The following is a 27530-nucleotide window of genomic DNA, read 5'->3' as shown; positions in this document are numbered from 1 at the left end:
CATATTTATAACATTTATCGCATTGATCCTTTATGGGTTTATGAAAAGTTATATTAAAATTATTTTTGAAAATATGATTATAATATGAAAGCTTTTCTGCCTGAACATTAGCATTCCTGAATTTTTCTTCGTACAATTCATGCATTTTTTTGTAAATTTAAATCACAAGACAGATATTCTCTTGCAGTATCGTTTCTTCTACTCTTATTGGATGGTACTATAGGAAATGAAGCAGTGTGGTTCACTATATATTCACGAGTACTTTCAGATTTCTTTAATCCGGGCTCATGCTTTCCTCTTTGATCAGTATCCACTATGTTATTGTCACTTTTTTCAAAATATGTTCTATTATTGTGTTGGATATATCAAAGATGGCGAAAAAAAAAACCTCCATATCCATATCTTTTCTTTATTTTTCACCAGAAAAAATTGTGTTTTGTCTTCTAGATTCATCCTTTTTGGATTTGGATTTCCTTCACTTCCGTAAGGCCCATCAAAAATTGCCACTTCAAATCGTTATTCTCAATATTCCAATATTGTTTATGAATTTCATGTCTGTCTTCAGCACTAAATGAGAGGTTGCATTTAAGGGGACATTTTGTACAATCTTTGTCTAGAACTTTTTTTACCAGCAATTTCTTTCCACCATTTAAGGACTAGTGGACTTTCCCTGTTATCCAGTGTTGAACATGGACTACTAACACTATGCTCTTATTAGCTTCATCACTCATTCCTTGTGAAATTTTAGATGCCGCTAAAGCCAACTTCACCATAACCTGCCCCTAGTATTCGTACTGAGTATTTCTTAGCTCTAATAAAAGAGTATCAAATTATCAGAGCAATCCTGTGCTGCATTTCTTACAAACTGTAAACTTCTTACAAACTGGATTGATTTAAGAATGCTTGTTCTATTAATTAAAAAATTATCAATTCTCTAACAATTAAGAGTATGCTGATTGTATTATATTCTTGGTTGTATGTTCTGAGACAGTGTCACCCATAAAATCTCAGAAATGTTAAATAATTTAGAGACAAAGAACACTCTCTCGACTTAGTGTTCTTCTAGTCTATATTTTGTTACTGTCAAAGAAAACTAAGTCTAGATAGTGTTGTTTGACACTCATATCTGTCTAAATTAACACAACACTATCTCCAAGAAAAAAAAACAATAAAACTATTATTTGTAGAGACATATTACTTTCACACTATATAAAGGCTACTTTGTACAACATGATACTATAAATAACTCAAAAAGTCGATTTTTGGAGTTAGTGTCCTTTGACACTAAGCCATCAAAATATGAAATTAGCAATGTAATTGCAGTACTACCGACATATAAGTTTTCACTGATTAACTTATAAATTATCATAAAAGTTCTAGACACTGGACAATTTGTAACATGTTGTACATATAGTTTGATTAACATTGCTGTTCCTGTATTATACTTATGTGTAATTATCATTATAATGTTACTGATATTTATAATCTAACAATCTGTTACAGCCTAATATATCGACAATAATACCTAACTAATATCAGTAATAAAATTATTCTTTCGTATTTATTATTATGCCACTACAGAGGAAATGCTTAAATTATAGTACAATACTGAAGGAAAATTTGTATTCCACATGAAAAATAATATTAATAATAGTTCTGTAAACATAAGAAAACCGATAATTTAATATTTACTACCCACTTGGCTTACAGAATGTAATATTTAATATTATCCTACAATCAATATTTTGTTTCAAGACATTATTAAAGTTTACATTAAAATATTCATCACAAAAACTACCAGTATTTTCAAATAATATGTAGAAACACATAAGACAATGAAAACATTGTTATATACCAGTACCAATTTATAAAATAATAAGAATGGTAGGTCAGTCACGAACTTTGTGTCGTCTTCACATTGTTGCCACAGATGAAGGATTTTCGTGGATCTTGTTTTCCTGGATTAATTAGCATAAATACATTGGCACTCCCATTACGTTCACTCCTGCAATAACGTCGATAAAATTCAGAGTAAACATAAAAAAATCGTCTTGGATCAAGACATACTCTGGAAAGACCTACTTCTTTGCAATTCTCTAATCACTTGATGCCCTATAGGCCTTGGGAAGGGGGTGGGGGGAGAAAAACCGCGAAATGCTGTTATTAAGTTCTAAAAAAAAAAAAGTCATTATTTCTCACACTGTCATGTTGTTCATTAATTTTTACGAAAAAATAAAAAATTTGACATTAAATGTTGAGCATAAGAATAAGTTCCTCATTATTTTCATATAATTACGTAATTTATATCAAGAAGAGTATTAAGTTTTCTTCCACTCCGTATGTATCTTACGCATGATGAAAATATATATTTAAAAATGGCCATTTTCTTTTTCGTTTAGGACGATCATTTTATATTTGAAAAAAAAAAATCAGAAGACATATGTCACAATTTTTATTTTTCCATACTTCTGTTTAAAAGAAGATAATAATAATAATAATAATAATAATAATAATAATAATAATAATAATATACCATGTTGCCCAATCATGAAGAATATCTCCAGACCTTCTGAATGTGTTCTCTTAATCACATATAAAATATCTGCCTATAATAGACTCGTTACTTTTATATCATATGAAGAGGCGAGGAAAATTTTATGGAAAAATAATTATATTCTTTAATACTGACGGAAATACATTTTTTTATATCTCTTGTAACTAATGGAGATTTTTTGTCTGTCTGTGTATATGCACAGTACAGCAAACTATCAAAACTATAATAAGAATTTTGACTACATTGATTACATTTTTTTAAACCAAGTTGAATTCAAAGTAAATGCAAAAAAATATAACAAATATTATAATCTAAAAAGTAAAAACAACAGAATGATATAATTTAACTGTGAAATATTCTGCCAATATTGGCCTTCATAATTTATTAGGCCTACTTAAATTAAGCTGACCAGACATCCCCGATTTCCGGGGACAGTCCCCTGTTTTGAGTTGCTGTCTCCGGGGAGAAAAGTCCCCATTTTTTGTCCCTGGAAATTAATTTTATCCCCAGAAGCTTTGATTTTGTTTCAATAACATTTTACTGGAACTGCTGCAATTCATGCACATTTTTTAACAGTTCTCAGTATCAAACAAAAGAACCAGCGAGCACAGTATGGGATATTTTGCACTCTTTTAGAAGAACATAGCATCTTTGTCTTTGGTCATCTTAGTATTTGCATTGTGCTGAAGCGTTAGAACTGCCGCAGCGTTCATCTTTTGAGTAGTTAAAAAAATGAGGAATTTTGTGACAAACCAACAGGTGAAAAGTGGTATGATGTTTTTCAACATTAAAAAAAATTCCATTCCATTTGAAAATCTTCTCAAAATGGTGTCATTGATCATGTGTCTTCCAGGCAGTAATTCATCAGTTGAAACACTTTTCTTCACAATGAACTCAGTCTTGACTGATCAAAAGTCAAGAATGAAAGTTGAAACAGTTAAAGCTTTGTTACAAGTGAAAACAAACTTTCATTTCTCATGTGAAGAACTTAGTGTGAAGCTGTATGGAAATGAACATATCCTTAAAAAGATACATTCCTCAGGCAAGTACTTGTAAAATGTGTGTTAGAGTTCAGTGTATACAATATTATGTGAAAGACTTCCAACAGAGAGTGACTAGGTAAGAGTTTGTGGTTTTTCTTGAAATTGCCGATGCCCCCTGCTGGATCATAAAAAAATCTGATCAGCCTAACTTAAATATGAAATAGTTTTGCAAATTGAGAAGAAATAATTTCTCAAAATCGTCTACTTTCGAACAATACTAATGTAATGAAAGTGAATTAAAATGTATTATCTCTGTATAATTCTTTTTCAGTTAAATTTTCGACATCTCAGAAGAATTAATTTCTAAAATGAAAATTCAAATTTAAGACTTCTGACAACACAGTCAAATACTATGAATTTTACGTTGTGAGTCCATATACAATTTTTACTATTCACGATGTCTACTGTATACATTTGTGTTGCATGTTGTCAGTGAACAGTTCTCATCATGAAGGAAGCTGGGTGCTGTTCACAACAATGAACTATTTGGGGTCACATCTTTAAGCCTAAAATCTGATAACGTGAAAAGTAATATACAATGTGATCCATTCAGCATTGTGACAAATTATATTTTCCATAGAGATCAATACATCAAGATACTTGTTATTTTATATATTGTATTTGCGATTAGTGGACACATTTTTGAGAGAAACGAATTATCGCTGAATAGTATAATAAATTTACAGTATTTAAAATATAAAGTAATACATATATCTACTTTCAACACAGACCTAATCTAACTAGAAAAGAATACCTTTCAATGTTCGTCAAAACCCAGAAATTCATCTCTAGAGCTAAACAGAGTGTCACTTGAAACCTCTTCTAAATCAGAGAAGTCCTTATACAATAAATTATACTTTGTATGCTACCATCCAGTGCATATTACTGTCACACTTCTTAAATGATTTAACCACGTCTCAGTTTTCACAGCATCTCACGAAGCTTTGACTTGTTCACAAACTGATTATTGGCATATAAGACGCACTCTGTTTTTCAGATCTATTTTTGAAAAAGTGCAGCCTATACACCAACAAACATGGTACATTAAATTTTAACATTTCAAGAGACATGCATATGATCCTTTAAGTGACCAAGGAAATTATATTTAAAACAGAAATACACATTTTTAACAAACAATACAATGGTATTAATGAAGCTTGTTTCCATTATAATTATATGCAACCTAACTGTAATGCCATGTATTTACATTGTATCAATGTAACTGCCATTGCAATATTACATTTGAAGTTGCTGAAATTTATTTTTCACATACTGTACTCGATAAGATTAAGAAAAAAATTATTGTCATGAAGGGTGCACACATATACTTTCTCATTCATTATACAGAGACTTCTGTTTTTGTTAATTTTATTAGCGATAAACTACATGTTGCATTTAGGTGGATGCAGGGGCAAATCTAGCTACTTGGCGCCTCTAAGTAGAGAAAAATATTTCCGCTCCTTATTTCGCCCTATATGCGTCATTTGGATCAAGTGAAATAATAATTGATTCCGCGTTATTACTGTTTCTAATATTGGAAACGCCTGACTCAGATATACCACACACGCCACTATTTCGGTACCTACTGTTACACTCTGATGTATCTGGACTCGAACTGGAACAAGCTGGCTGTGCTTGTTTTTTAAATAGCACATCTATTTTTGCACTTTTTCTTAGGCCTACACTAATCAGATTTCAGATGCAGTTCTTCCTCTGACATATATCAAGTGAGATGTACTGAGATAGACTTACATATCAGCCAGAACCTCAATCAGAGGTGTTTCTGGTATTGACAACTACTTAACTTTTTCCGATTGTCACTCATTATAAATGTTAGAAATGTTATATTTTATTTAACGATGCTAGCAACTGCAGAGGTTATATCAGTATCGCTGGATGTGCAGGAATTTTGTCCCGCAGGAGTTCTTTTACATGCCAGTAAATCTACTGACATGAGCCTGTCGTATTTAAGCACACTTAAATGCCATCGACCTGGCCTGGGATCAAACCCGCAACCTTGGGCATAGAAGGCCAGCGCTATACCAACTCACCAACCAGGTCGACACTCATTATAATGAATATTAAAATGTGAATCACCTCGGTACAAAACAACTTCACTCTTTACCGTTTCAAATTAAACTGAAGTGCCCAGCGTCAGACTGCTACAATGGCTGGCGGTATTTTCTTTGAATTCAAGTCTGAATGGGCATTATTGAGTGTTGATACTGGTTACTCTTATAACAGAGTTAGCGGCGTTTCTCATCACAAAGCTTATGACTGCGAGCAATGAGATTTGCCTTCCTAACGTATCATAATATAATATCAGTAAGTTCTTTAATGTTATCACGTGAGACTCTCACAGTGAGAGGGTATAACATTGAAAAAAAAGTGCTATGATCGCATTGTGACACTATTATTGGAAAACTGTCCTTTTTCCGTTGGCAAATGTTGATTAAATTTGAATTGATTGTTGCCAATGTTATTCATGTCCTTTTCTTTGTGTGTTTAAGTTCATGCACTCTTTTAAAGAGTTGTGAATAAAATTTAAAAAATATAATTAAAAAAATAACAGTAATAGCTATCTGCTAGTAATCTGCCATCCTACGCAGCTGTGTAGTCTGCCTGGGCCTAAATATATCCCTGGGTGGATGGAGTATAGGCCTAACATTATTTGTATATACCAAATACATTCATATACTGCAAATCTAAATAGCGAAGTAAAACGAAATTTGTTTTCAATGAAAAAATTCTATTTGCGAAATAACACCAATTCCTGTTCTTTCAATATTTATAATGTAAGCTAAGTTTAACAGAACGAGCTGCAGAGTTCAAATTGTATGGGTTTGTAGTGTCTAGCAGTATATTAACCAGTAAATATTGCTATCGTCGATTTAATTAACAATGAAAGGATGGACTGGAATAAGCCTTGTAGTGCCTGATTATAATTATTTTCCAGGAGACCATGAGGGCTCATGTTACAGTAACTCCTGATGCTAATAAAGTAGCTGTATTTAATAATGGAATTTGTAATGGATTAAATGGATAAATACCTATAGGTGGTCATAGGGATCCAATATCAATAGTAGGAGATAAGCTTGAAGCAATGCCTGTTGGAAAAGCAGTTGAAGCGACAAGAATCCAGAAACAAAAATAAGCTAGATTAGAAAGATTAGAAGAAAAATTACGAACGATGAAAAAGTAAATAAGAAAGTGAAAGAAGAATTCTGTTTATATTGGACACCTTTGAAATGTAATATTTCTGTTGAAAAATTCGATCATCTTAAAATGAAGGAATGATTGTGAAAATATGTTCACGGTAGTGACGATTTGCCTTCTACCAACAGAATTTGACATTATTTACTGCTACTAGGAGGAAAGAGGAAGAATGAATTTAAGGAAGAACTGAAAGACAGTGGTGTGTTTCTGTTTTGTGACGAAATCACAGACAAAAATGGAAGCTGTAGTCTATATTTAACATATCACTCAGGCCATCAGTACCATTAGAGAAATAATTTGTATTAACAAAAGCCGCCCTAAATAAGGGTTCGAATAGATCGGCCTACTAATCAATTCATAAAGAATAATCATTAAAAACAAATGTGTGACAATTTGAAAGGAAAAAAAAAAAAACAGGACGAGTTTCCATAGTACTAGAGTCAGTGAATGGAGTTAACTGTGTGAATTCTGGACACAATACTTTTCATATTGATCACGAATAGATTGAGGTTACAGTTACAGATTCAGTACATTACATGACCAAGTGTGTAACAATGATGGGAGGTATGGCACCAAAACACAAAACCAAGTAAAACCATATTTTGCATTTTAAATAGCTAAATTAAAAAAATTAAACCATTTTCAAACACCTATAATTATTATATCATTACACATATCGCAAAAATTATTCAGATTCTTTAACATATCATCATCATTATCAAACTATCATGGAGTTGGGCCATGTAACCTGTTCCAGAGCCTCAATAATCCAGAAGTCTCTTCAGAGGATGCCCTTGATTTCTTCTGCCCTATGGTCTGTATTTGAGAGTTAACTGCAGAATTCTGTCCCTGTTCATTCTCCGTTCATGTTATATCCAGTTAGTCTGGTATTTATTAATTTTTGTTAAAATGGATTCATTTTTTAAATCACTATGAATGTCTTGATAATGTTTGTGATCCTGCCATATATATTTTGCCGTTTTTCATATAAATTTCATTTCTGATGCTTTCTTTATCATGTTGCAGATTATTTCCTTGAACTATTAGTAAAATGCATGCATAATATGCACTCAAAAATGAAAATGAAGTTTCGTTTCCTGAATTGCATACAAAAGACATCTTCTGTAATCCTAAAATTAAGACATTTTATTTAATTTATAAATTTCAAGGCTTAGGTGAGTATCCGTAATTAACTTTCACAAATTTACTTACAATATCTGTATGTATACTGTTAGATTTCCAAGTTGCTTTTCTATTTACAAAAATTGGATGGTAAATCCTGCTTTACCCTTCTCTTGAATATACCTATGCCCTCCTACATTGTGACCTCAGACTTTGAAAACTTAACCTCAATTCGCAACGAAAATTAGAAATAAATCTGTATATCATAATTAATTTCTCTTAACCAAATATCTTCCTATCGATGCTAAGCTGATTCATTCATTCACCAATCTTCCCTCTTCTGTTTTTCTCTTTGTCTCCACATACAATCCATATATCTCGATGTTATCTACCATCTGATACATTCTTCTGCCCTGAACTTTTCTACCGTTTACCATTCTTTCCAGTGCACCCTTAAGAAGGCAGTTTCTTCTCAGTCAGTGGCCCAGTGAATTTCTTTTTCTCTTCCTGAATAGTTCCAGCATTATTTTTCTTCACTCACTGTTTCTAGCACAGCTTCATTTCTTATTTTGTCTGTCCATTTCACACGCACCATTCTTCTCTTCATCCACATTTCGAAAGCTTCCAGTCATTCCTCTTCTATTCATCACAATGTCCATGTTTCTGCCCTATACAATGCTACACTCCACACAAAGCATTTCACTGGTCTTTCTTAGTTATTTTTCCAGAGATCCCCAGAAGATACTTCTTTTTCTATTAAAAGCTTCCTTTGCCATTGTTATCCTCCTCCTGACTTTCTGGTAGCAGCTCATGTTACTATTTATAGTACACTCCAAGTATTTGAAGCTGTCCACAGATACTAAGTTATTGCCTCATTTATTACTTTATTCTGAGTAATATAAAAGATTATTTAAAAAATCTTATGATGGTCCTTGAAGTTGAGCATCAGTGCATGGTTCTGATTTCAAATAACACTCATTAATTTTTTATTAAAAATTATTACATAAAATATACTTCATCCCATATCAACTGACTTGTATACACTGAATATGAATCTTACCTGTTAAACAGTTTAGAAGAAGTTTCTGTACAAGGCCAAACCACTTGTTAGTATCAGGGATGCTGGAAAATGTGTATTTCCGCACATATCTCAAAATTGATTTTTTTTTTGCAGCATCACAACATTATCTTTGATGAGGAAGTAAAAATATTATCACGAAATTGAGTTATAAACAATAAAAATGTAATTCCTTTAGTTAAATACAATCATAAAGAGGCCTAGGTTATACTAAAAGGACCATAGTGCCATAGAAAAAGAAGAAGTATAACCAACAAAATAAATACTTCATCCCATATCAACTGACTTGTATACACTGAACATGAACCTAATCAGTTCAACAGTTTAGAAAAATCTCTGTACAAAGAGACAGACATGGCAAACCATTTGTTAGTATCAGGGATGCTAGAAAATGTGTCCGCACATATCTCAAAATCGATTCTTTTTTGCAGCATCACAATGTTATCTTTGATGAGGAAGTAAAAATATTATCACGAAATTGATTTATAAGCAATAAAAATATAATTCTTTTAGTTAAATACAATCATAAGAAGCCAAGTTTATACTGAAAGGGCCATAGTGCCATAGAAAAAGAAGAAGTATAATCATCTAACAAAATAAATACATGTAAACAATCACTGCACTGATGTTACAATTTCGTTAATACTTCGGGAAATGTGTAGTATGTTTTTCGGTCATTCAATCAATTCATAGGATATAATTTTGTATATCCCTTCGTGTGCTTATCTATAAAACAACATATTAACAAATCGACATATGTGGAAAATGTAAGTGGTTGCAAAGTTTAGTGGACCATCCTGTTTGCTCATATCCTTGAACTGTAATACTGCACACACTGCATCAAATATACTCATGTTCGAAAATTTAACTGTGAAGAAAATTAAACGTCCTTTCAGCATTTTTAGTTAAAATTCCAATATTCTTAATGCATCTGCGATTACCTAAAGCTCATGTTGAAGCTCCAGTTTCGGGTTCAATAATTTTAACTGATGTATTATTGAAGCTTGGTAGATATGGATTGTTGTGTATATTTATAATCAAATATACTCATGTTCGAAAATTTAACTGTGAAGAAAATTAAACGTCCTTTCAGCATTTTTAGTTAAAATTCCAATATTCTTAATGCATCTGCGATTACCTAAAGCTCATGTTGAAGCTCCAGTTTCGGGTTCAATAATTTTAACTGATGTATTATTGAAGCTTGGTAGATATGGATTGTTGTGTATATTTATAACTTTATTAACTTTCTCTGTATTTAATTATATCTGAATTTCTATTAGATTATTTAGTGTTATAACTCTAAGTTTAGCTACCATACATCAAACTGATTTAACGTCTTTAATTGCTTATTCTTTTGTGGCTCATACAGGAATTGAAGACCATAGGGGGAAAACATGATAAATCCATTTTTGTTAATTTTAGGATTATGATGCCATCTGACGGCTGAATGTGAGTATTTTTAGGTGGTATAATTGAACTGGGGAAAAAATTGAAGAGTCAGAATATGTAGGGATTTGAAATATGACTGTACAGGGGAATAACTTGACAAGTCCAGGTGCAACAGAATAAGAAATCGGTAAGTTCATCAAAAGCACCTAGTTTTCTTGTCATACGCTGGCTACAACTGGCATTATACTTCAAATTTGGTGAATTGGTGTCAAGGTTATGTGGAATATTGCTGTATCCATGACTTTTAAGAGTGATTACTTTGTTTTTATTGTCACTGATCAGCAAACTCAAGTTAGTGTTACATTTTTACAGCGTTTTGTGTGATTGTGGATGTTTAGGCATCACAGTGAACAGTCAGAAGACCTACAAGATGAATCAGCTCATGGCTTAGCATACAATGGTCTGCATCATTTGCAGAATTAAAGATGTTTAAAAGGAAACCAGATTTCAATCCCATGACCCTGGAAAGCAGTGAATGTGTACACAAAGGAAATTCGAAAAGGAATAAAAAGAAACTGCCCCCACCCATAAAGGAGGAAACATTGGCTACTATACACGACCACAGCCATTACAGTCTTAGAAAACTAACGGAGCTTGCCTTCCTGAAGAGTTAAAAAGTGCAGAAATGTACTATTCATATATACAAGCACAAAATTAATGTTGTGAGCTCGAAGTCTCCTATGAGAGTTACAGGTCTGTGTTTAACATGAGCTTTGGCTATTCTAGGAGCGATATTTGTAGTTGTTGTGGCAAGTAATTACTTGATAAAATCAAACTTGATCATTACAGTATTGCACCAAACTGGAAAGAGGTTACAAGTAAAGTTTTGAAGAAAATTGAGAAACTAGAAGTAGAATATGCACTTGAAAATGTAGCAGAAATGTTTATAACAGCAAGAGAAGATGCACGAAAACTCCTTTGAAATAAGCAATTTATATAGGCTTCTGCAAGAACTTCCTGTGCCCAAACATCACAACAAATTATGTATATTACAAGCTTCAACTTTCAGTGTACATGTTCAATATCAGTGTATCAGTATTTTGTCTATGGGGACGAGTTACTTTTACATATATGATGAAACTAGCCAAAAAGGGAAGTGGTTAAGTATCTTTATTCATTCATCAATTTGTCACTCATTTTCTTGAATCAGTAGTGGAGGAACTGACTATAATCTGGGACCCCTGTGGTAAATCTAAAATAGACAAGTTTCTAGTATCAGAAAATAAATTTTATGCATTTCTTTCCTCTGTCTGCCCAAACAGAGCTACTGAAGATTTCCAGGGATGTGTACAAGTATTTAAAAGATCTGAAAGTGTTCTGTGATTGGTTGATCTATTTCAGTTTCACTACTTCATAGGCTTAAATAATGATGATGTGCCATTGATTGAGAACTATGCTAATATCCAGTTATATAATAAAAAATAAATGATAATGTCATTAAGGTATCCTCAGATAATACTCCAGCTCTACTGAATTTCACTGAAATCAGGCTAAATAAAGTTACCTGATAAATGTTGAAGAGTAAGAGATAAAAATGATTATATACGAGGAAAAAAGCTGATAAGTCCAGGACACTTTCCTAACAAAACTAAGATATAACTCATGTTATGAATAAGAAAATTATTTCAATGTTTCACAGGATTACAACAACACATACTTAACCATAAAACCAAAAAACAAAACAGACTGGATTACATGGATCTGTTTGAGAGAGTTTTCAACTTTAAAATTGCTCTCCTGAAAAAGGGGAAAATGGCGCATTATGTTTTCCCCTGAGGTCTTCAATTATTATTAGAGGGTTAATAACTTAAAGTTACTGGAGATTTTGTGGATCTTATGTTTTAATAACTGCTCATGGTTAATGTTCTTGTGGTTTATTTTAATTAGTTAATATATCTTATGAGCATTTAGGTCAGGCATTCCAAAACCCTGCACATTGTGCAGTTGTCTCTGTGCGATGTGCAGTTCCTATTCCCCTACTGGAGGGAGTAAATCGGCTTCGACGGGAGCGCGTCAGGGCAATACAGTACCTGCAGTAACAGATCAGCTTTTGTTTCAGTAACACAGATCAGTAATGGTGCTGATTGAGCTGTGACTGTGAATGCATTATGAAAAATAAAGTGAGTATTTCACAGATATAACGAAGAAGAGAAATTACGAATGATGTAACATAATTGTTATAATGTTTTTCTCAGCCAATAATAATTATTTTAAAATGAAAGGCTTTCATCAGCCCATGTCGAGGTAATAGTCTTGTGACAGTTTAGATCAGATTACTGAAGTTCTCAAAATATGATATTTGCCAGTACTTATTTTTTAATCAGTACTCTCATGGCAAAACAAACTTAACAATGACCTTGTTTTGGAGTCCGTAGTAACACAGCCATCAAAGGTTAGACGACTTACGACTTCCATTTCATAAGCTGTTAAGTGATGAGAATATAGTAAGGAATACATGTGAGGCTCTTAGGTTGTAAGGAGCGAAGAAAGCAACTATTTGCAAGGTGGAAAAATTTTCTGGAAAAATATATAATGGCAAATTTTCCATCTCACGTCACTATATTATGTTAATATACTTACATTAATAAATCTTTAAATCTGACATAAAGAGAATGTCATCGCTTCACAGCTTGTGAACGACACTTTTAATTTCTTTCAGTAACGCTCACAATTTGTCGATACTTGCTTTCAAAGTTTTCCAAATAAATTATATGTGAATTTAAATTCTAAGCTTAATTTATATTGTTTATTAATATTAATGTTAATTTATATTGACATACAGCAAGAAAATGATTTCTGTGTAAAAAACTTCACAATGTCCAATGCTTGTAATTAATTGGAAGTATAATATTTTCTTCAATATTTGTGTACCAATGGTCCCAATAAATAATAATGCTTGACGAACAATGAAAGAATAAGGTCTATTACTTTAAAACAATTAGTACCTTCTACGTAAAATGAAATACTGTGTTCGTGTTTTGTTGTTTCGAAATTACTGCAATATTTTTTTTCTTCAAATACTATATATAAAAATCATGTTAATACATTATGCTTTACAAAACACTACTTTGTGAAGTATAACTGAGTAAGTCTAATGTTTCTTGTATTACAATTATCAAATATAGACACTGATAAGTGTCTGGTAAGTGTGTTTATAATGTCCAAATGCCTATTTAATCCAATACTAGAAGCACAGAATAGATTATTGTACACCCCTTCAGCTAAGAACTGGTAAGATCAACACTTGAATGATGCAGTCCGCACAGACCAGCAATCCACGCACATAACTGCACATTCAGTGTCTCATTTCTGGCTTAGGTTGACGAGGTTTATTAATTAATAAAGGTTTAATAGGATTTATATCCGAAATGACTACTATATGGTGATTCTTATTAAGATCTTGCAACATTGCTGCCACACCTTAATTATATTAAATAGTTTAGTAGGTTAATCAAGTTTAACTATATATACCTTCAATGTTTTATCTTTTTTTTATTGCTGCTTATACTTCATATTTATATTTTTATAGAGAACATGAAATATATTATTCTGGTGTTTATTCCTGTTCTTTAGGATATTCTCGTGAATACCAGTATTTACTATTTTTACATTGATTTTCTTTAAATTTATTAATTTTTAATAATAATATTATTACATTACTGCAGGCTAAAGCAGGGAGATGCACTTTTTAACTTTTTAACTTCGCTCTAGAATATGCCATTAGGAAAGTTCAGGATAATAGACAGGGCTTGGAGTTGAACGGGTTACATCAGCTTCTTGTCTATGCAGATGACGTGAATATGTTAGGAGAAAATCCACAAACGATTAGGGAAAACGCGGAAATTCTACTTGAAGCAAGTAAAGCGATAGGGTTGGAAAAATAAATATGTTTTATTTAACGACATTCGCAACTGCAGAGGTTATATCAGCGTCGCTGAAAGTGCCGAAATTTTGTCCCGCAGGAGTTCTTTTACATGCCAGTAAATCTACTGATATGAGCATGTCGCATTTAAGCCCATTTAAATGCCATCAACATGGCCTGGGATCGAACCCGCAACCTTGGGCATAGAAGGCCAGCACTATACCAACTCGCCAACCAGGTCGACATAGGGTTGGAAGTAAGTCCCGAAAAGACAAAGTATATGATTATGTCTCGTGACCAGAATATTGTACGAAATGGAACTATAAAAATTGGGAGATTTATCCTTCGAAGAGGTGGAAAAATTCAAATATCTTGGAGCAACAGTAACAAATATAAATGACACTCGGGAGGAAATTAAACGCAGAATAAATATGGGAAATGCGTGTTATTATTCAGTTGAGAAGCTTTTGTCATCTAGTCTTCTGTCAAAAAATCTGAAAGTTAGAATTTATAGAACAGTTATATTACCGGTTGTTCTGTATAGTTGTGAAACTTGGACTCTCACTTTGAGAGAGGAACATAGGTTAAGGGTGTTTGAGAATAAGGTTCTTAGGAAAATATTTGGGGCTAAGAGGGATGAAGTTACAGGAGAATGGAGAAAGTTACACAATGCAGAGCTGCACACATTGTATACCTCACCTGACATAATTAGGAACATAAAATCCAGACGTTTGAGATGGGCAGGACATGTAGCACGTATGGGCGAATCCAGAAATGCATATAGAGTGTTAGTTGGGAGGCCGGAGGGGAAAAAAAACCTTTGGTGAGGCCGAGACGTAGGTGGGAAGATAATATTAAAATGGATTTGAGGGAGGTGGGATATGATGGTAGAGACTGGATTAATCTTGCTCAGGATAGGGACCAATGGCGGGCTTATGTGAGGGCGGCAATGAACCTCCGGGTTCCTTAAAAGCCAGTAAGTAAGAATTATTACATTTTGATTATGATTACTTAAATAGTTTAATATAAAATATTGATTTGTGATGGGGGGGAAGGAGTGTGGAGACAGTAGCCACTGTACTTTTAAAATAATTTATTCCCAAAATCTCGCATCATGTTGAACACTGTGAAAATGTTCATACCTATGTTATGACATGACACTATTTTTTGTTATCTTTCTTTTAAGCATGGCCTATTTTGAAAATGTAAAAAGAAAGTCGACTTAAAGAGATGGCAGGGGATTCATAGAATCCCTATAATTTCATGGAATATTTAAGTGGTTGGTGGCTGTGTGATTGTATGGGTTTAGTTGATTGTAGGTTATAATATGTATGAAATAAATCAAAGATTCATTATACATGATGTATTATTAAGAGGTATTATATTTGTATCCTTTATGCAATGTTTCGGGTTGTATTCGTCCACTACTAAGGAGCAGATTTGCATAAAGTATTACAGAAACGATAATGGACATGTTTCCCGAATAGGTACCCACTTAAATAATCTACATAAAAAAGCATAAGAAACTTCATTTCCATCAAAAGCCTAGATGACAATCATGGCAATCTCTCATCTAGTATCACCATGTCTTTAAAAAGTAATAATTGATAGAGTCGTATCTGATAACTTGAACATTTTGGTCTCAAATGTTGTATTTTCATCACCACTTACTACTGCAGGATAAAATCGTATTTAACACATTACATAATCCAATATTAAGCTTGCTTATAACAGATTAGGCCTACTTTAAACATCTCATTTCGTAAAAGTGAACCTTTTCTGAAATTCCACTGAGTACTTTCCAGGTTTAAGTTGGTTGTTTCGTAAATATCAAACTACAAATCCTTGCCATAAATAATGGATACATAATTTCATATAGCTAGACGATCAAAATGAGAAACTAAAATGTCACATAATGTCACCTTTTATCTAAGAATGTTTTCTTTATGCTATTTTATTTCTTCATAAAACAGGAATGTCTGACATAGCAGTATGTCCACATTCACCATGCAATCACTCCATTTAAACATTTTTAATAATACATTATGATTAAAATTAATTGTGCAAAGGCTGAATCTCAGTACAATTTTTTTCTGTATATAACTAAAAACGAACATCATCAACAGGGAATTTGGTTAACAAATGATGGTCTAGATCAGCATTTCTCAAACAGTGCAGTGCACTTATTCCAAGAACATAAAATATGCTTGTCAATTTCACTCATTCACTAGATTAGTGGTGACCAACTCAACTGCTCTCACAAAGCATTGTGTTGGCACAGCAAGCAAGCAAGCAAGCTGTGTGCAGGAATCATAGCAATATTACTTTATAATGCACATAATCCACATTACTAGTGATAAGAGATGAGGAGTTCTATGTGTTATTGCTCGCACCCATGTATCCAAAACATTTTGAACACACAGTTCGAGTTTCGTCTTTGTAGCAGCAACATGTGGGAGAAGAAATATATGTAAGTATTATATGAACTATACTGATTAGCACAGTGAATAACGAACACACAAGTAATAAACACGCTGTGAGCAGCCCTCAGACATTGAGTGAGATGATTTGTTTTTAGATACTGTTCACGTGCAGTGAAGAGTGCTCTTGCACAAAGAGCTCAAGTTTGTCATCACTGCATTAGACGATTTAAAACTGAACTTTTTGAGAACACTTTTTAATAAGTGTATGTTTTAATTAGCAAAGCAATTCTGCATATTCATCTGTGTTAGAAATAGGGAAATAGGACACGCAAATAGAACTCAGGTTCAATCACGGATGGTGGAAGGATTTTACTCAACACAGTCAAATCTTGCTACAACAATTTTCTCAGGACTAGATAAATTATATCATTGTATCAGGGTTACTGTTGTATTGAGGGGATAAGAAAGTTTGCCCAAATTTATATTCTGAAAGAGAATATAGTAACATTACATATTATGAAATAACATATACTTCCCATTTGATTACCCTATTTGATTTATCTTCTCCTGCTACCACTTTAATGAAAGCAATCCCATATCTGTCTTTAAAACATTGTAGCCAACTGTTGCTTGCTTCGAAGTTCGAATCAAGTACACTGGCAAAATTAGGAGCATTTTGACACACAATAGATGCCTGTTATAACAATGTTAAGTGCTCTCATTTCATTAAACCACTTTAAGGTAGCAATGTCAACGTCTTCTGCTGTCACAGTTTTCAAACACTTACGTTTAGGATTAATTTTACTACTTGCGACACAGTCCTCCATTTCCTTGCATTTCTTTAGCCCATACTTTTTAGCCACTTCAGTCTGCTTCATCCTCTTATCTGAATCACTAAATGCAGCTAATATAGCCTCCACACTAACTTGTCTTCGTGTTACATCTGCCATCATCAACTAACACACGAATGTAAAAGGTGCTAGTGGCAGAAACCATGAAAGCAAATCCTGTTAAGGATTGTACGCCCTTGAAGCAAGTAGAGTTCTATTGTAACACACTCCTTGCACAGAATGCCAAGATCAGTTAAAAGAAGTATGAAAGAGGGTAGGCGAAATAACGAGGAAAAATCTTTAAGAGGGCAATACCACGTGAGAAGTGAAATACTGAACATGAAAACCAAGTAAATTAAAAAAATTAATATAATGATTTTATCATTTCATTGGGGTTTCTACAAAATTTTACCGTCATTGTGATGGTGGATAAAACATATTAAAAATATAAGAAATATTCCAAGATTGATAAAATTTATCACTGCAACATGGTTTATTGTTATATAGATTTTTATTGTATGGAAGTTGAACTATACCAAAATTTCCATAATGACCCAGGGGTTCATTGAACCTCCTGTCAAATTGAGTACTGTGTCTTTCACAGGAGTCTGTTGGATAGTGGTGCTGACCACACCACATTGTTTCAATCCTGAGGTCATGAAAGCATGGAGGAGCTCAATCTCCAACTGTCCTCTATATGCCTTAATGATATTTGAAGGAAGGATACCTTTACCTTTGAATAGAGCTTTGGTATATAGGTATAATAACTTCTGCTTCTCTTGCATATCATTCTGAATACTATTCCCGAAACATGTATGGTGAAAATTCCTTCATCACCAATTTTAGGTAAGCACTCATTCCCAATTTAAGAATAAATATACAAAATATTCATTTGAATACATCACTGATGTACAGAAAAAATGACAGGTAATATCTGAGTATGAATTTATCAGAGTGAATTTTAGTTTGGTAAATACCTATCTATATAACACTCAAAAATTCCTTGATTACTGATAATAAGTATAGAAGTCTTTTCTGGAAAAGAAATAAATTAGTTAACACCTAATGCTAGTAGAATATTTTGTTAATAAACTGCAATCTGTGACCATAAAATTATTGAATAAGTATATTTCAAAAAGTTATATGTTAAAACATACAAAATACAATGATTTATCTTGTATACAATATACAAAACATCACTCTTCATGAATATATATGTTTTGTTGAAACATTTCAGATACAGTAGCCTTCAAATATATATTCATCTAATTCTTCACATTATGCATATAAAAAGTGATGTTAATTTCAAAGATGCTTGGTTTTCAAATACACTTTAATTCTTGACATGAATTGCTTTGCACACCTACCAGGAAATATCTACCTTAATATCCTTAATGTAAATGTTTTTCATAATAGCTGCCCAAGTTAGGAAGTATTTAAATTACAGTCTGTTCACAATCACTGATTATGCTGTGAATGAATTTATGATCTCTATTTGCCCAAAAATGAAAAGATTTGTTTCTGAAACTTATAATTTACAATGTACAAATCCATTAAGAAGATTTTATGCCTACAAAAAGAGATGTTTCACATGTCATGAACTCTGATTAATAAAACAATATTCTCCGTATCAGAGCAAGAGAAAAATACTAATACATATTGACTGACTGGTTTTAAATCTAGTATTTTCTAACTAGAAGACTAGGACACCATCACCATCATTACAGATCCATAATTTCAATAACTTTTATAATACAAAAACATTCATATAAACCTTAACTATGAGAAAATATAATAAGAAAAAACTATATCCGTAAAATGGGGTGAATAGGAATGCAGGTGGTGAATAGGGATGAAGTTTTATTATTTTTTATTTCTTTGTGTCAAAGATTAAATATAACAATAAGAGTGTTTATGTTTTCATTCATAATGAGTGACACAAAGAAATAAAAAATAATAAAACTTCATCCCTATTCACCCCCTGCATCCCTATTCGCCCCATTTTACAGTATTTAAATTTTAAGTGAAGATTACAGCATAAATGGAATGACACCAAATTAAAGCAGTTCTCAATTCCGTAGTAGTGACTGAAGTTCAATTCGAATATACATGAACAGCAGCGGCTCTCCCATAAGGTCACATGGTCACGTGTCCTCCCAGTTGTAAACTGACCAGATTTTATTTAGTTTTGAATTTTTTCATTTGAACCTTCTTTCCTTTACTATCGATTCATGACTGACACTTGTAGCAATATGGCAACATTGTGTGGTCACATTTCCACTGCAAACTGTCAACATCGTTTTACAATGAATACTCATCTCGTGCGGGTGGTGGAGACACTAAATGCTAGTACTCGGTCACAGAAGTAATGTGCTGAGAACTTTAAAAAACTAAAACTTCAAAAAGTACCACTATTTACCACCCAATGGTGCCACTATCTACACTGTGCCAAAATAAAATGTTTAGAATAGTTTCCCTAGTATGTAAACCCTCCGGCAGACAGTGCTATCGAACAGCATAAGTATTTCAACAAATTTTTTAAAGCATGGCATGGCAGGGGTGTGAAAAGAAATTTCGAAGTTGTCAGTCCAGTCCTGGTCATAAAGATTTGCCACCAATTTAAGAAAGAACAGGACATTGCATGTTTCCTTAGCCAGTTTTTTTGTGAGATACTCTGAGTGAAGTCGAGTTTTACTATTAAGTGACGACGTGACATCTAATTTTAATTAACATGAATGATCAATTATATCAATCGAGAGATCAACAATATAGTTTTTTTAATCAGTTATGAGTGAAAATCTATTTTCAAAGTGATTGATAATAAGTGTTGTGGTTCAAAATTAAGTAAAATATTTACTAAATTAAGTTCTATGCTATGAGGACAGACTTTTCGCAAAGGAGTTAGGCCTGCCAAAACCATAAGTTATAGGTGAGCTATTTACCTTTGATTATTATTTTTTTTAAATATCTTCTTTTTTGGGCCCTAACTAGTCCAAAGGTAAAAAAGCCGCCACTGTACATGAATGATGAAATCATACTATAATGTCAAAAAGTTACTAATCTCTAATGCAAATGGGAGCTCTCTCTGAGGCAAAGTGCACTTTTACTCTCTCGGGAATATGAGTGTGAATAATAACGCAAAATTCTACACACTCATTACTAACAAGTACTCGAGCATTGGCAGGTATGTATACTGTCTAAATACTAAGAAATAATGTAGAAACAGGACTGTTTATGAGACAGTTACCTTAATGTGTAAAAATATGTCAATACTGTGAAGTAGGTCAGATTTCATGAAACTTTCCTTGAAGCAATGGACGGAATATGTAATACACTAACAATATCCAAGTAAGTACAAATCATTGTAAATGCATAAGTGATACAGAAGTATAAAAGAACATTACACCTTTACATAAAATAAAGTTACAACAAAAATTAGATTATTAATCCATTCAAAAGTCAGTGGCTCCCAACTCCAAATTTCGTAATGAAATAAGTACTTTGAACATTACTTTCGCTTCTTTTGCAGTAAGTTTGTACACAGTATTTATGTTAAACAAAAGAAATAAATTATCACACAAAAAACAGTCGAACTTCCGTTATTAGAGTTCTCGATATCTCGAAATAATTATTTTACACTAAATATTTATTGTCAGTGACTAAAAACTGCAGTTTTAGGGTTGTAGAAAGTTAGGAGTAAAGAAACAAGAGGAGTATTGATTTTAACATCAGTATATAACCTACAAGTAAGAAAAACTGTAACGTTTCGACACGAAAGGTTTAATCTGACATCACTTGTGGTACCATAAAAAAATAAATGTAAGATGAAGTTCGTGCCTTGTGGTTTTCCACACAGTTCATCTCGCTCCATTCTCTATTTAATGTCCTTCACCAATCTCGTCCCATTATCTAATTATTGGATAGGGTGTACTCATCCTGCCTGTGGTAATACAGTAGAACCTCTATTATCCATGGTAATGAAGGAGGTGGACTGAACTGTTAATTGAAAAAATCGGATAATCCGTACTATAAAATATTTTCATAAATTATGTGCATGATAGCCTACTTTGACTTATAATCTCGTAATTTCCTTCATGGGCTTGTGTTTAACGTGCTATGTTCATTAAAAGTTCGGTTGTCAATGAAGGTTCTTGAATGCTAAGGATTGATGGTTGATTATTGTTTCCGAAAAGATAAGAATAGTAGAAGTCTCATGTTATAGATATACATACTTTATACACTTTATCCTATTTCTTTTATTAAATCACATACAGTTGTAATGCCAATCTCCTACTCTGAAGCAACATTAACCACAGTTTCTCCTTCCTCAAACCTCTCAATTATTTGTATTTTTTTTTTTCGATAATTAACACAATATGTTTTCTTTTGACACATATGGAGGACATTTTGCATAGAAGTTATACAGTACAGCCACTCGAATGATGCACAGGTTTGTGGAAGTTCTTGAGGTAATTTCTTTGGAAGCTGGTAGTGACTATTTTACAAGTAACTGTTTCTGTTTCCAACAGCAAAGCATTCCTACCACATATTACTGTGTAGGCTAAGAATAAAGGATTGTATTAACTCTCTGTAGAAAAACTGCGTAGAAACATAACATACAGCACTTCATATTTCTGCAAAGAAAAAAAAAATAGGAGCTAGAAGAAAAGGTCTGATAATCCGACAAATGGTTAATAGGGTGACGGATAATTGGAGTTCTACTGTATTATTTATTTAACCCTTAAACTCATTCTTACCTAACCTAAAAATTACATACCAAGAATGTGCTTCACCAATCTCGTCTTATTATCTAATTACTGGATTAGGGTGTACTCATCCTGCCTGTGGTAGTATTTATTTAATCCTTAAATCCATCCTTACTTAACCTAAAAATTACATACCAAGAATGTGCTTCACCAATCTCGTCTTATTATCTAATTATTGGATAGAGTGTACTCATCCTGCCTGTGGTAGTATTTATTTAATCCTTAAATTCATCCTTACTTAACCGAAAAATTACATACCAAGAATAAAGACGTTTCATACAATCCCAAGGAATTTCATAAATCCACTGTCACTTTTTATGATCTATCAATCAGTTTGTGCAGTATCTGCTGTTCAGCGAGTTTTAATTACTCATAATATCAGTAGCATCACTGGTGAATGAAATGTTTTCATTGCCAGTAGGAACAAAAGTTTCCTTTGACCCGCAACAACAATGAAGTGGGTGAGTTCATAGTAGAGCCATTAGACACTTTTTTCAAAGTTGCAGAAACTAGTCAAAGACAGTAACATTTTTCGTAAAATTTCATTGACCTTCACCGTGCTATAGGTTAAAGTGTACAATACATTAGGTCTTATTTGTATTAAAGACGAGTATTTTCTTTAAAAAAGAGTATTTTCCATGGACCAAAAATACAATAAAAATGAAGTAAAATTTATTATTCTATCATGAACCAAAATAATAATAAAAATGGAATATTTTCCCTCCATATGATTAGCAGCAGTACACTTCCAAGGGCAACAGTGCTGGTAACTTAAGCAAAAATGACATATGTTAATTAATTTCCTTAGTTACTGTTAAGGTCACCAAAGTTTTACCTATTTCTTTATTACTCGAAGTTCTCTATATTTCGAAACATCATCATCCCTTGAAGAGAAATAATTATATAACTCTAAGTAGGCTATGTGGTCAAAATTGCATGAAGGTTTACAAAAATGTTGATGCTGCTCACTGAAAGTCAGTAGCAATCTTGAAAGGTACCACAAGAAATGCAGATAAATACATTCAAAGAAATCCTCCTTTTAAGAGAGGTCCACTAAGAAGCAAAAGAGAAAGATTTGAAAAAAAAGGAAAGAATGCTGGTATAGAGCAAATAAGATATACATAGTAATGTTGACATTCACAGAAACGAATTTACAACAAAAGTTCGGTTTTTATAGCAACAAGGAGCAGAATAAGAGTATTAAAATGTATTAATATTAGTAAGAATATACATTGTTATATTTAGACATTAATTTTGTTCCTTTTCATTATTACAATTAATACAATCACATAGAATTCATCGCATTTTGTTGTTGAAATATTTTCTTGAGGTTAAAATAACAAAAATGCCAGTAAAAATCAATTGATTAATGTGCTATTATACAGATATCAATATGGTGAATAAGTTCATTCTCTGTATCTCGAACTTTAGGTAAGCTGATGTATCTTCCGACCAAGACCACTTTTAACACCCATTGTATCTCGAGATATCGAGGTTCGACTACATATCTTATATTCGTTGGTTAACATCACCAACAACTCTGTTGTAATTGAAAATTTTGGAAACCACTACTTTAAAATTAAAACTAAGGAAAAAAAAAACTTCAAAAATGAATATTTCATACTGCTAACAGACAAAATTCTGAAATGATCACACATATTTCCACACTAACCACATTATTGACAACTAAGCCATATGCTTAGAAAAGTATTTCATATCACCTCTAAACATATTACGAACATTAATCTGTTATTCTTTTAAGTACATTATTCATGTTCACACAACCTACACAGTCAACTACAATAACCAACTGATTTCACTCATCATAACTAGATGTTTCACTGTACATAACAGTAAAGTAATATGTACATTAGCTATATACGCACCTTCACTGTGCAGTTATATTTCATTTCATCTAACACCTGATGCAAAACAAAAACCTAGTTTTGCCATTAGTAGTCAGGTACAATAAAAAGTATGTGTATCTAAATGGTTGCCTTGAAAACTGAATTGCCAATGTTATAACAGGGAGCTTCTTCTCTAATAGAAATTAATGTTTAACAATACTAGCTGCGAAGAATACTTTAGTAATAAAAAGAAATCCTGTATGTTATGTAAAAGTAACCCAACTACCAAAGCAATATGTTCATTGTCAGGCAGAAGCTTAGGTGACAAAAAAATGGCATTTCTCTTATTTATAAAGAAAAGTACCCAGAATAATAGGACACCTCAAATTACAAGCTTATTATATTACCAATGACCACCCTTTACCAAATTCAGATTTGGTCAATGATAAAAACTGAGGCTTCTAATTTCAAAATCGGACAATTCCAGATTTGGTAAATTTTGACATTATGTTCTAATACAAAACGAGTTCTACTCATTCTGAATTCATGAAAGTCTTGTTAAATATTTGGACAGAAATTATTCAATCGAATCTCTAAGATGAGATTAGTTTTAAAACCATACTGTTCAAAATTTAATTATTTTGAAGAAAAAAATATCACAACTTAAATTATCCAGTTTAGAACCGACATGTTTTAATTAATTACAGAGGAAAAGTGCACACAATAAAATAAATTATAAACGTACAGAAAAAAAAAAGTGGGAGTATGATCAAATAAAAATAAAACAAACCACAATAAATTAGTAAGTAAAGAATACTATGAAATATAAGGACAGTTTCTTGCTATTTCCAACAGTCTACGCACAATGATTGGCTATGTGGTGGACCAATCAGCATGAACAGAGTGTCTCAAAGAAACAAGATCAGCAGATAATATAAAAACCCTTCTTCTCGTGCCTGATTCCTTTGCATTTGTTATTGTCCCATTTACACTGGATACTGCACAAGCAACCACATGTGATGCACTTACATGGTAGGAGGACAGTGCAAATGTTCTTTAGCCCAAAGCCCCAATATATTGTTATATTATACATAAAGACTAGAAAAAGAGAGAAAACAAAGGTATAACCACAGCCACAATGAGGAAGGTAAGTTCCTTCACTTGAAATTGAAGTTGGGTAGCAGGAAGTAGTCTTTGATGGAACACTTGCCTCGGGGTTTATACTTGAGGTGCTCCTCTATGAACTGACAAGGACAGCGGGCAGAGATGCAGTGACGGGGGGGTGCCATGGAGAAGCCTCCACGCTCCGCACCGTCCACTGACAGCTCCAGATGCCTGCGCACATATTCTTTAGCCCAGCGTTGGGAGTAGCGAAGGAAAACCATCTCAGCACGTTCCTGTGCAACACAGACAACACCCACCACCTGAGTGAGCCACTGTCTACTGGGCAGACAAGTACCATCATAATCAAATGCAAAGTGTTAGCGCTACTAATGCAGGGACAAGACGAGGCAGCTTTTAATCTTCATTCCATACAGAAGACACTGCATGTAAACAAATGCACGTGTCTGAAGCCCTTCCCATTGGTTGTATTGCTTTGATCAGTATAGCGCCTAGAATGCAATGTTAATTAGTTCCGTTTGAAAGCATATTATGTTTTTCGAAATCTTAATGGAAAATCTGCTTTTTTTTTTCTAAACACGAGAAGGAAATAAGATATTTGAAGCAGTTGCAAAACTAATTAAGGCTGTCAAGAAAGAATATGATTTGTAGGCAGAGTTGACGATGGATGATTGAAAATGGGGCATGAAGATAACATAAAAAAGGTAATTTATCTATGGCTCCATGACCACTCAATCAGTTTTGTTACTATTTACCTCTATGCTGTATTACAACATGGTGTCGGTGCTATGAGTGTTAAATCACGTGAAATTAACGTCCTGCGACATATGTACAGTAATAGTGCAAATTATAATGACTGAGTCACTTGCCAGTAATTCAGGGCTTGAACATCATTAATGGGAAACGCTTTAGTAACAGTCAGTTACCTGACATGGAGCTTCATAATTCAAGTACATTTCTGTAAAAATTCCGCATACATTCGAGGCATTATGTTATGTTGTTAATTTAAGGGTATGTGCTACTGAGTTCTCGTGAAAATATTTCAAATTTCACTGTTTTTTTTTTTTTTTTTTTTTACCAAAAAATCATTTGGTCTGTGAGAAATATTTGTGCAAAGTTTCATTTCATTATTCGAATTGTAGGTGGCCTAAAACGAAATATTTTAAAGGGCTATAGGCTAATCTGACCTGTCAGGTAGTACCTTTAAATGCAGTTTCCTGGACATTACATATAACATTTTTCAATCTAGCAATTTGATTTCTCAGATAATGCAATGACTTTTTACCACACATTTAAAAACTATATTCTATGGAAATATATATTATCTTGTATGTCACTTGAAAAATACAGTCAGTATATAATTTTTATGTATGGCCTTAAGAAAAAAATTTCAAAAAGTTCAACAATATTTTTATTTTATTCCAAACCATAAATGATAACAAAAACAAATAGGTACACAATCCCATTACTCAATTATCCAATTACATGTTAGACTATGAAATTAGAAAAAAATCTTTATTCATATGTAATCTGTTTTATTGGTAAGATATGCATTTTTCTATTTAATTTTTTATGAATCAAATTTACAAACAAAAAAAAAAATCTGAATGTTCAACACCATCTAACCTTAATGAAAACCAATAAGTGATTAAAATTTAATTTAAATTAAATTAAAATTATGGAAATTTCGAAACTCTGTTGCACATAATCTTAAAATAATGATCTATTACATCACATTTTCTGAAATTGCTCCACATGTGCTGATGCAAGCCTCAGCACAACATAGGATAATCAGTAGTTGGGATGTGGAAGGATTTTGCGTTATGTATGTTGATATGCAGAGTCTTCTTGTATGGAATGAGTATTAGTTCAACTCATTACTTGACTGTAGTCTGCAACAGTCATATGATATGGAATGAAAGATTCAAAATACAGTGGTGTGCAAATTAAATGAAACAGGATTATTTTTTCATTCTTCTTGGAGGCAGAGAGGTAAACATCCCATCACCAAAACTTAGGCTTGCCACCATCAAACTAGAATACATACAGCCTGTTCACTTCGCAGCATCAGACACCATCCATTGTAGCAGAAAATGAAATTTGAATAGTTGGCGTAGATGGCATTTGTGATTGCTGTGGTACTGAATATTCCACTATATCCACTGTGTAATTTCATAAACAGTGCTAATTTGTCTGTAGCGTCGTCTACTAGTAAGCT

At 32.7% G+C, this 27530-nt stretch overlaps 1 protein-coding gene across 4 annotated transcripts in view; it reads right to left on the bottom strand.

Moving 5' to 3' along the window:
* Positions 1-27530, bottom strand: part of LOC138710529 (transmembrane protein 268) — a 92146-nt gene that overhangs the window by 31211 nt on the left and 33405 nt on the right. For 3 of the 4 annotated variants that reach the window (XM_069841495.1, XM_069841494.1, XM_069841491.1), the window contains exon 7: positions 25401-25587. In XM_069841495.1, coding sequence (XP_069697596.1) covers positions 25401-25587 — 187 coding nt within the window. Of the gene's footprint in view, positions 1-18679; positions 25588-27530 lie in introns of those variants that run through there. The other variant, XM_069841492.1, reaches the window with a different exon arrangement.

This window comes from Periplaneta americana, chromosome 12 (assembly GCF_040183065.1).
Source record: "Periplaneta americana isolate PAMFEO1 chromosome 12, P.americana_PAMFEO1_priV1, whole genome shotgun sequence".
Classification (NCBI taxonomy): Eukaryota; Metazoa; Arthropoda; class Insecta; order Blattodea; family Blattidae; genus Periplaneta; species Periplaneta americana.
This window is presented reverse-complemented; position numbering and strand designations above follow the sequence as displayed.